Source organism: Vipera berus, assembly GCF_964194415.1.
Source record: "Vipera berus genome assembly, chromosome: 1".
Lineage (NCBI taxonomy): Eukaryota > Metazoa > Chordata > Lepidosauria > Squamata > Viperidae > Vipera > Vipera berus.
Window position 1 is genome coordinate 360,150,604 of NC_138202.1, and position 11,178 is coordinate 360,161,781.

The following is an 11,178-nucleotide window of genomic DNA, read 5'->3' on the forward strand; positions in this document are numbered from 1 at the left end:
TTTTACATGCTTTTGCAATCTTTCCTAGAATTTGAGTATTTCATAAATTATTGCTGCAGAAGCCTGGGTCTTGTGAAAGGCCTGGATGAATAATCAAGAATTCATGGTTCTTACAAGCAACACCAGAGTAGGGGTCATCTAGTTCTTTGTGGGGGGGGGGAACCTCATTCTTTAGGTTTCGCTACGGAAGGCAGGTTTCCAGGTTTCCAATAGATATTATTATTTAATTGAAGGAACTGGAAGTGTGCCAATCCAGCAGGATCTAATCACCTAGGCAGATATTGTGTAACAACCTGCCTCCAGAAGCTCTGAATGCTCCAACACTGGAAGTTTTTAAGAAGAGACTGGACAGCCATTTGCCTGAAATGGTCTAGGGTTTCCTGCCTGAGCAGGGGGTTGGACTAGATGGACTCCGAAGTCCCTTCCAACAACAGCAACAACAACAATAATAATAGAGAGAAGCAACCTGGAACTAAGGAGAAACTTCCTGACAGTTAGAACAATTAACCTGTGGAACTCCTTGCCTCTAGAGGTGGTGAATGCTCCAACACTGGAGGGTTTTAAGAAGAGACTGGAGAGCCATTTGTCTGAAATGGTATAGGGTTTCCTGCCTGAGCAGGGGGATGGACTAGATGGACTCCGAAGTCCTTTCCAACAACAATAACAACAACAACAACAACATCATCGAGTTTCACTGTTTGCAACCTTCAGACCATCACTCATCCCTTGTCAGCTCGCAGCTTGACTACTGCAGCACATTCTATACAGGGCTGCCCTTGAAGATACCCCCCTAGAAACTTCAACTGGTGCTAAGTGCAGGGGTGGGTATGACATCATTGAGTTTCACTGTTTGCTGGATCAAAGCGACCTTCAGACCATCACTCATCCCTTGTCAGTCTGCAACTTGACTACTGCAGCACACTCTACCTCTAGGGCTACCCTTGAAGATACCCCCCCCTTAGAAACTTCAACTGGTGCTAAGTGCTAAGGGGTGGGTATGACTCAATATGCCCACGTAACACTTCTGCTTCACAAGCTGCACTGGTTTGATGGTTTATTTCTGACTACAATTCGAAGTGCTGGTTATTACTCATAAAGCCTACATTCCACGGGGCCTGGTTACTTGAAGGACAACCTGTCTCCTGTATTAGTTAGAATAAGAGCAACTGCATCCATTACATGGAACATAGAGCATTCTTCTAGCTTTGTGGGTGAGTGTATGTGTGTGTGTGTGGGGGGGGAAATACCTTAACCAGTTGCAATATGCCCAAACAAGCCATACACAAGTGCTTCAGCTTAACATATGCTCCACACGAGTTAAACCTGATGGTTTCTTGATATATTGCTCTACTGTACGACAATGACATTTAAACGAACAGAATCAATAGCCAACACAGATCTTGTTGCTAGGCTACTCTCTTTTCAGCAGCATATATATGGCAGTTTATCTCTAACGTATCTATGCTGTTCTACAGCCAATGGCTCCGATCAATTAGCTGGCAATCAATTCAACCCACCTTCTACATCATACCACTGAGCTCCATTGGTGATGCCGTCTTTGAAAGTTTCTTTCTCTTCCCCAGGACAGTTTGGGGTCCCCGTTTTCATGATTGGGTGGTTGGATGCGTAGGCTTTGGCCAGGTATTTGAAAACCTCATCATCGGCAGATTTACTGTATATTCCAGAGGACTGGTGCGACTTTGAGTCGTCAAAGGGATAGCTTGCAACAACAGTTCCCCCGTGGAAGTTCCCAGAAAGCACAAATCTGTATTTTTTTAAAAAACAAAACAGAATGTCACTCATCAAAATCCCAGCAGTTTGGAGATAAAAAGTATTTATTAATTTCTGCTGCCAAAGGAGTTGTGTTTGAAGCAGCAGCAGCAAAACCAAGTTGCAGAAACTTCCAACGGATATTTGAAAGCTACGTCACCTCAGAATGAAAAAGAAGGGATGCCCTAAACATAATGGATCCATTGCAGCAGAAGAGGAGGATTCTAACCTTATTTAAAAGTCACCTTCTTTCCAACAGTACAAAAAGGAGATGAACATACTGAGGATTTTCAGTGCTAAGCAAGCCAGTATTAAAAGACCCAAATGTGCTTTTCAGAAAGCAACTGGACTTCCTCTGATTTTTTCCCCCCCTTGAAAACATTTCACTTCTCATCCAAGGCGCTTCTTCAGTACTTGGATCAGATGCAAACCATTTTCAAGGGAAAAAAAAACCCCAAGAAAGTCCGGTTACTTTTTGAAAAGCACCTTTGGGACAGCCACGACATCTAGCATCAAAAGACAGTGAGTTCTAGCCCTGTATTAGTCATGAAAGGCAGCTGGGTTGTTATCGTGGGGGAAACAGGAGGAAGGAGGAGTATTAGGTACGTTCATGGTCTTGAGCTATTGCAGTTCATTTTAATATGTGCCACTGGGTATACAGGAAAATGATAACAAAGGTTATCTATCTTATAGAGTAATAAAGGTGGGCAGAAATCTAACAAATAGAATTTACTTTATACACACACATACACACACACACACACACACACACACACACACACATATATATAATCAATGAAGGAGAATATTTGTAGCGCAGGGTTGAAATGAGGGGTCCTTGGTGCTCTCTGAGCTTGCTTGTTTTCTTGCAGATGTTTCATGACCCTAACTAGGTAATATCATCAGTTCTAGTAAGGACTGCTGTTTGCTGTCCGTTTACATATTCTGGTGTCCTGCTGGCTCAGGAATTCTGGGAGTTGAAGTCCACGAGTCATTAGTAAACAGCCCAACCAAAGAATCCCTAAGACCTCCACCCACCCACCCAGACAGGCAAGACACCAGAATATATAAACGGACAGCAAACAGCACTCCTTACTAGCACTGATGATGTCACTTAGTTAGGGACATGAAAGGTCTGCAAGAAAACAAGCTCAGAGAGCACCAGATGCCATATATACATATACATACATATACACGTAATCAGGGCTTTTTTTTGTCATAGAACGCTCAGAACGGAGTTCCGGCACCTTTTTTGGATGGAACCTTGTAGGGTAGGCAAGGAGGGTTGTATGACATGGGTGAGTTCCGGCACCTTTTTCTTTTACAAAAAAAGCACTGCACGTAATACACACACACACACACACACACACACACACACACACACACAGTCACATGCCAGTATACCCAAACATATTCACACACACACACCACATATATACACACACACACACACACACATACACACACACACACACACACATATATATATATATATATATATATATATATATATATATATATATATATATATATATATATATATATATATATATATATATATATATATATATATATATATATACACACACACATATACATATACATACACATACATATATATATATATACACATGCATACACAGTCACATGCCGGTATACAAACATATTCACACACACACCTCACACATATATACCCACACGCACATATACCCACACATATATATATATATATATACACATGCATACACACACACAGTCACATGCCGGTATACACAAACATATTCACACACACACACACACCACATATATACACACACATGCACATATACCCACACATATATATATATATATATACACATGCATACACACAGTCACATGCCGGTATACACAAACATATTCACACACACACCCCACACATATATACACACATGCACATATACCCACACATATATATACACATGCATACACACACACACAGTCATATGCCGGTATACACAAACATATTCACACACACCCCACACATATATACACACACATGCACATATACCCACACACACACAAATATATACACATGCATACACACACAGTCACATGCCGGTATACACAAACATTCACACACACCCCACACATATATACACACACATGCACACACACGTACGTACGCACACAGTCACATGCCGGTATACACAAAGATATTCACACACGCCCACATATACACGTACACGCACATACATATATACATCCACACCCACACATACTGCACACGGGTAGGCGTATAGAGGCGGGGCGGGGCGGGGCCCCAGCTAGGAAGGAGGCGGCGCTTCCAAGAGCAGACCCGGGCAGGCCCCGCCCCCCACGTGCGCCTCACCGGTTGCGCCGCATCCACTCCATCAGCGCCCGCACTTCGGGCACGGCGGCCAGGTCCGGCTGGGGGGCGCCCGACCCGAACTGGTCGGGGAAGCTGCGGTTGAGGTCGAGGCCGCGCCCGTTCTCCCGCCCGCCGTCGCCCCGGCAGTCCCCCTCGCGGGCGCGCGCGAAGCCGTCCGGGTTCAGGCTGGGCAGGAGGAAGAGGTCGGTGGCGCCGAGCAGGCGGCGCGCCCGGGGCTCCCCGCGGGCCCAGCCGGCCACCAGCTCGCGGGCCAGGCGCACCAGCAGCTGGCGGCCCAGCGCCTCGTCGCCGTGCATGTTGGCCACCAGCTTCACCTGAGGGCGGCCCGCCATGGGAGGCCCGGCGCCGCCGCCGAGCTCCGGGAGCCCTTCGCTGAGGCGCAGCACCCAGAGCTCGCGCCCTTGGCTGGAGCGGCCGATGGAGAAGCGCCTCGCCAGGCCGCGCGGCGCCTCTTCCTCCGCCAGCCGCCTCAGCGTCTCGCCCAGCTCGGCGTCGTCCAAGTAGCGCGGGGCCTCCGAGGAGGAGGAAGAAGACGACGACGAGGCGGCCTCCGCCTTCTTGATGTGCGCCGCCGCCCGGGCCGCGCCGCACCGCCACGAGAGCAGCAGGAGGAGCTGCAGCCACGGCTTCCAAGCCGCGCCGCGCCGGCCCCGACTCGCCGCCATCGCCGCTTCGCTTCTGACGGCTCGCCGCCTCAGCCGCCGCCTCAGCCCGAGCGAGGAAAATGCTCCTGAGGTAACTCGACAGCCGATTGGACGGCCGGGAGGAGAGCGGCCGGCCAATCAAAAAGGGGCATAAAGTAGCCAATGGGAAACAGGTGGCCAATGTGTTAGAGGCGGAAGGCCAATAGAAGCAGGGGCCCTCAACCTTGGCAACTTTAAGACTTGTGGACTTCAACTCCCAGAATTCCTCAGCCAGCTTTGCTGGTGGCTGGCTGGGCCCGCTTTGCTGGCTGAGGAATTCTGGAAGTTGAAGTCCACAAGTCTTAAAGTTGCCAAGGTTCATCGGCGTAATCACCGCAAGGTAGGTAGCAATTGGGAGCGATACGTGGACAGCCGGGGTGGAGTAAGTGACGTAAGAGGGGCGGGGTCGAGGGCGGTTCAAGGAGAGGCAGGCGGGAATAAGCAAAGATAGCGACCAATGAGAGGTGCGGTAACAGGTGGCAGGGGGGCGGAGCCAAAGATGCAAGCCGAGCTTTTCACGTGAACTGTGTAGTCACGTCGGAATGGGGAAATCTGGAAAACGTCGTTTTATTGTTTTTCAAATCTTTTTTTCAAATCTTTTTTTCAACAGTTTAAAAAATAGCGGGGGGGGGGAGGTTTAGTTTTTTTCACGCTAAAGGCAAGATTCTCTGAAAAATAAGTTTTAAGTTATTTTTAGTGCCTGACAGGTAGTCAGCGACTTAACGACACAATGGACCCCACCATTTCTGTTCTTAAGTGTGTTTTGCCCACTTTTACGACCGTTCTTGCCACAATTGTTAAGTGAATCATTGCAGTCGATAAGTGAGTAACCCAGTTGTTAAGTGAATCTCGCTTCCCCCTTGACTTTGCTGGTCAGAAGGTCACAAAAGGGGGTCACATCACCTTGAGATGGTCAGAAGTATGAAGTCATAAGCATCAGAATTTTGATTACGTCATCTTGGGGTTGCTACAAAAGTTGTAACTGCGAGAAATGGACGGATGGATGGATAGATAACCTTTATTGTCATTTTTTTTTACCGTGGGCACATTGGCACACATTAAAAACGAAAGTTGCTTGCTCTCAAAATGTACACATACATGACACACACCTAATTGTACTATATACACATATGTATAGACCCACACCCCTACTTGTAAATAAGAAATAAATAATAAATATTAAATACTGTCCATCTTGAATATATAACGGAAGGAGGAAGCCTAAGAGTTCACAAGGTTAATGCTGCATGGAATGAAACTATGGCTGAATCTGGATGTTCTGCTTCGGATACGTTCATTGTTTCCATGTCTTATCCTGTTGCCTTTATTTGAGGGTAAGCCTTCCAGGTGAGATGGGCGACACATAAATTTTAAAAAAATCAAAACACATCCAAGACAAAGGGCCTGCTGTGTTGACTCACCCCCCCAGAGACGAGAGACCCAGGTGGGGAGCTGTTTTCTCTAGAAGCCATTGAAGAGCGGCGTAACAACGCGCAATTGGCCTGTACCTGTGTTTACTTTTAATTTAGCCCCGGCGGCTTGCTGTCTCCTGGGGAGAAACTGAGTCCAAAGCCATTTGGAATCAGTTGCATTATTCATCTTCTGTCGTTGCACCTCTGAGCATCAGCATGCTAATTGGGCAACTGTAAGACAGACCCGTGGACTTCAACTCCCAGAATTCCCTGTGAGCAAGGAAGATTGGTGCAGGAAAAAAGGGTGTCTGATTGCATAAGAAAAAAAATATGATTTCAATCAGGGATGTCCAACTTTGGCAACTTTTTAAGACCTGTGGACTTCAACTCCCAGAATTCTCCGTGAGCAAGGAACATTGGTCCAGGAAAGGGTGTGTGATTGCGTAAGGAAAAAAAAATACGATTTAAACCAGGGGTGTCCAACCTTGGCAACTTTTTAAGACTCGTGGACTTCAACTCCCAGAATTCCCTGTGAGCAAGGAACATTGGTCCAGGAAAGGGTGTCTGATTGCGTAAGGAAAAAAAATATGATTTAAACCAGGGGTGTCCCAACTTTTTAAGACCTGTGGACTTCAACTCCCAGAATTCCCCAGCCAGCTATGGCTGGCTGGCTAGGGAATTCTGGGAGCTGAAGTCCACAGGTCTTAAAGCTGTCAAGGTTAGACACACACACACACACCGTGTTAAAGACACCATATTTTTTCAAGATGAAATTAGGGGCAGGGGGGGGGGAATTCAGCATGAGCGCCCCTTTAGGCTGGCTTTTTCCTTGATGCAGCCTTTGCCCTTCACACCGGTTTGAAACCAGATCTAAGAGGGCGAGGGTAGAGCAGAGCAAGCTAGCTCTCCTTCCACTTATTCTATATCTAGATCCCCTTTCCTCTTCGATCCTTGTTCGGCATTCGGTTCCGTGCCGGATGCGAGCGGCTGCGATTAATTCCTTCCGGTCTGTGGAAAAGCAACGCAGATGTCTTGTGATTTTCATCCAGAGTTTCGAATCTGGCTTTTTCCCCTTTTGCCTGGAACTGCAGCTTGAGGGCGAAGGATCCCCACCTCCCTTGATTTCTGATTTTATCCGCTGCGTTGGCTTGAGGCTTCCTCTGCAGAGGCTGTTAGTTCCAAAGGCTGCACAAGCAAATGCTGCAGGATGACTGGTTCCCAGTGGGCGTCAATTCATAGACTCTTAAGACTAACAGAGTCGGAAGGGACCTTGGAGGTCATCTAGTCCGACCCCCTGCTCAGGCAGGAAACCCTATACCATTTCAGACAAATGGCTGTCCAGTCTTTTCTTGAAAACCTCCGGTGTTGGAGCATTCACAGCTTCTGGAGGCAAGGAGTTCCACAGGTTAATTGTTCTGACTGTTAGGAAATTTCTCCTTAGTTCCAGGTTGCTTCTCTCCTTGACTAGTTTCCATCCGTTGCTTCTTCTCCTGCCTTCAGGGCCTTTGGAGAATAGCTTGACTGCCTCTTCTTTGGGGCAGCCCCTGAGATGTTGGAACACTGCTATCGTGTCACCCCTTGCCCTTCTCTTAGTTACTTTAAACCAGGGATAGGCAACCTCGGCTCTTTTATGACTCGTGGACTTCAACTCCCAGAATTCCTGAGCCAACCATGCTGAGGGAAAAGGGAGAGGTTTACAAGCTGAGCCATGCTGGCTCAGGAATTCTGGGAGTTGAAGTCCACGAGTCATAAAAGAGCCAAGGTGGCCTACCACTGGCCTAGGCCTAGGCCACTTTATGACTTGTGGACTTCAACTCCCAGAATTCCCGAGCCAGCCATGCTGAGGGGAAAGGGAGAGGTTTCCATGCTGAGCCATGCTGGCTCAGGAATTCTGGGAGTTGAAGTCCACGAGTCATAAAAGAGCCGAGGTTGCCTACCCCTGGTTTAGACATACCCAGTCCCCATTCTTTGTATGTTTTAGCCTCCAGTCCCCTGATCATCTTTGTTGCTCTTCTCTGCTCTCTTTCCAGAGTCTCAAAATCTTTTTTTATATTGTGGTGATCAAAACTGGCTTCAATATTTCACACACCCCCCTCCCTTTCTCAGGGCATGCTGGAGTGAGAACAAACAACCGGCATCGCTACCTATTCAACTAACAGCTTTATATTTTATTTCATTTATTTGTCATTAAGAATCACCCATCTCTCTCACAGAGGTACTCGGCAGCGATCAATAAAAGCATAAAAGAAAAAACAGTATATAAAATTCAAAAGAGGAGTAGAGTAGAGTAGAGTAGAATAACAGAGTTGGAAGGGACCTTGGAGGTCATCCAGTCCAACCCCCCCTGCTCAGGCAGGAAACCCTATACCATTTCAGACAAATGAGTGTCCAGTCTCTTCTTAAAAACCTCCAGTGTTGGAGCATTCACCGCTTCTGGAGGCAAGGAGTTCCGCTGGTTAATTGTCCTCACTGTCAGTTCCCCAGCGCATGTTTCATTTCTCTTTCTGGCTTCTGGGTTTTTGGATTGTTTTATTTTTTATTATTCTGTAATCTGTTTCGAGGATGCTTCTGGCTAAGACCATAACTTGAAAAACGAAGCGGTAATATGAGCGGTCACAGGGCAGAAGATTCACACACAGCTTTTTCCGACTGGCTGCTGCCAAGTGTTTCGAAACAAAGGACACCGAGCTAATCCTGGCTGTTGAATTGTGCAGTTCTGTTCCCACAAGAGACCCAAAGCTGCAGCTGGTTTAGCTTTTCCTTCAAAATCTTTGAGCCAACTAACTTTCCCTGAACTGACTTGGGTCTTCACACCCTTGCTGTCAACACTTAAGCCCTTTTTTGACTTCTGGACTTCAACTCCCAGAAATTCCTCAGCCAGGCACACTGGCTGGGGAATTCTGGGAGTTGAAGTCCACATACGCTGGTTGGGAGGGTTCTGGGAGTTGAAGTCCACATATGCTGGCTGGGAGGATTCTGGGAGTTGAAGTCCACATATGCTGGCTGGGGGATTCTGGGAGTTGAAGTCCACATATGCTGGCTGGGGGATTCTGGGAGTTGAAATCCACATACGCTGGCTGGGAGGATTCTGGAAGTCCACATATGCTGGGTGGGAGGATTCTGGGAGTTGAAATCCACATACGCTGGCTGGGGGATTCTGGGAGTTGAAATCCACATACGCTGGCTGGGAGGATTCTGGGAATTGAAGTCCACATATGCTGGCTGGGAGGATTCTGGGAGTTGAAGTCCACTCATATTCAAAGTCGCCACGTTTGGAAGACACTGTTCTAAAGCTTTCCCTGGGTTGTTCATTCACAACAAAATGAATGCAAAAGTCTTCCGTGTAAATAGCAGTGCTGTTTCTCAGTTTTGACGAAGAAGATTCCCTGTGACCTGAGGGGAAAAAACACAAAACTTCGTATTGCCAACGTAGCACTGAACTTCATGCTCACCTGCAAAGGTAGAAAAATGGCTTTAGCAATTAAAACCCGTTTCAAAAAGGAATCCCAAATCCTGTGCTGCAGCTCCCTCTAGTGGCAGCCAAGGAGACAAGCAGCCAGAAAATTAAAATGTCTCGCCCAAAATTTCTCTTGCTCTAAGGGAGATAGTTGTTAAGTGAGTTTTCCCCCATTTTATGACCTTTCTTGCCACTGTTGTTAAGTGACGCACTGCAATTACCGCGCTAGTAGCCTGGCTGTTAAGTGAATCCGGCTTGCCCCACGGACTTTGTTTGTCAGAAGGTGGCAAGAAGGGATCGCGTGATTCCCTTCCGTCATATGCAACCGTCATAAATACGAACCAGTGGCCAAGCATCTCATTTTTTTTTTATTTTTTTTTTAATCCCATTTATATCCCGCCCTTCTCCGAAGACTCAGGGCGGCTTACAGTTTAAGCACAAACCAATGTGCTTAGCAATAGCCTTCATTCTATGTATATGCCTGCTTATTAGGGCTTTCACCCCCTCCCCAAGCGGCATTATTACAAAGTCAGCTTAATTGCCCCCAACAATCTGGGTCCTCCTTTTACCTACCTCGGAAGGATGGAAGGCTGAGTCAACCTTGAGCCTGGTGGGACTCGAACCTGCACTAATTGCAGGCAGCTGGTGTTACTTAAGGAGGCATTAGCCCACTGCTCCACCAAGGCTCAATTTTTGATCACGTGGCCATGGGGTTACAGGTGTTAAGCGTGAAAGTCACTCATGAGTAACTTTTTTCAGTGCCATCGTAACTTCGAACAGTCACTAAACAAACGGTTGTAAGATGAGGGCTACATAAATGAAATAAAATAAATCCTACAGCTGAGGTCTTGGGCTCTTCCAAAACAGCTCTGACGGATTGACTCTAAAATAGTAATATAATATAATATAATATAATATAATATAATATAATATAATATAGTATAGTATAGTATAGTATAGTATAGTATAGTATAGTATAGTATAGTATAGTATAGTATAGTATAGTATAGTATAATATAGTATAGTATAATAATATAATATAATATAATATAATAATATAATATAATATAATATAATATAATATAATATAATATAATATAATATAATATAATATAATATAATATAATATAATATAATATAATATAATATAATATAATATAAAGATAAGATAACCTTTATTGTCTTTTTTTTTTACTGTGGGCACAACGGCACACATCAAAAATGAAATTTAGTTGCCCGGTCTCACGGTGAAACACAGACATGACACAAACCTAAACATACTATATACAACATACGTATAGACCCACACCCCTACTTATACACAAGAAATAAATATTAAATATTAAACACTGTCCATCTTGAATATATAACGGAAGGAGGAACCTTGAGAGTTCACAAGGTTAATGCTGTACGGGACAAAACTGTGACTGAATATGGATGTTCTGCTACGGATGCCACGAAGCCCCC

General features: G+C 45.8%; 1 protein-coding gene across 2 annotated transcripts in view; it reads right to left on the minus strand.

Annotated features, from left to right (window-relative positions):
• The window catches only part of CPD (carboxypeptidase D), a 53,459-nt gene extending 48,585 nt beyond the window's left edge, over positions 1 to 4,874 (minus strand). For both annotated transcript variants that reach the window (XM_081337775.1, XM_081337774.1), the window contains exons 1-2: positions 4,139 to 4,874; positions 1,518 to 1,765 (exon numbers count right to left, since the gene is read on the minus strand). In XM_081337775.1, coding sequence (XP_081193901.1) covers positions 1,518 to 1,765; positions 4,139 to 4,824 — 934 coding nt within the window. In that variant the 5' untranslated portion in view covers positions 4,825 to 4,874. The remainder of the gene's footprint in view (positions 1 to 1,517; positions 1,766 to 4,138) is intronic.
• Between the last annotated feature and the right edge of the window lie 6,304 nt (positions 4,875 to 11,178).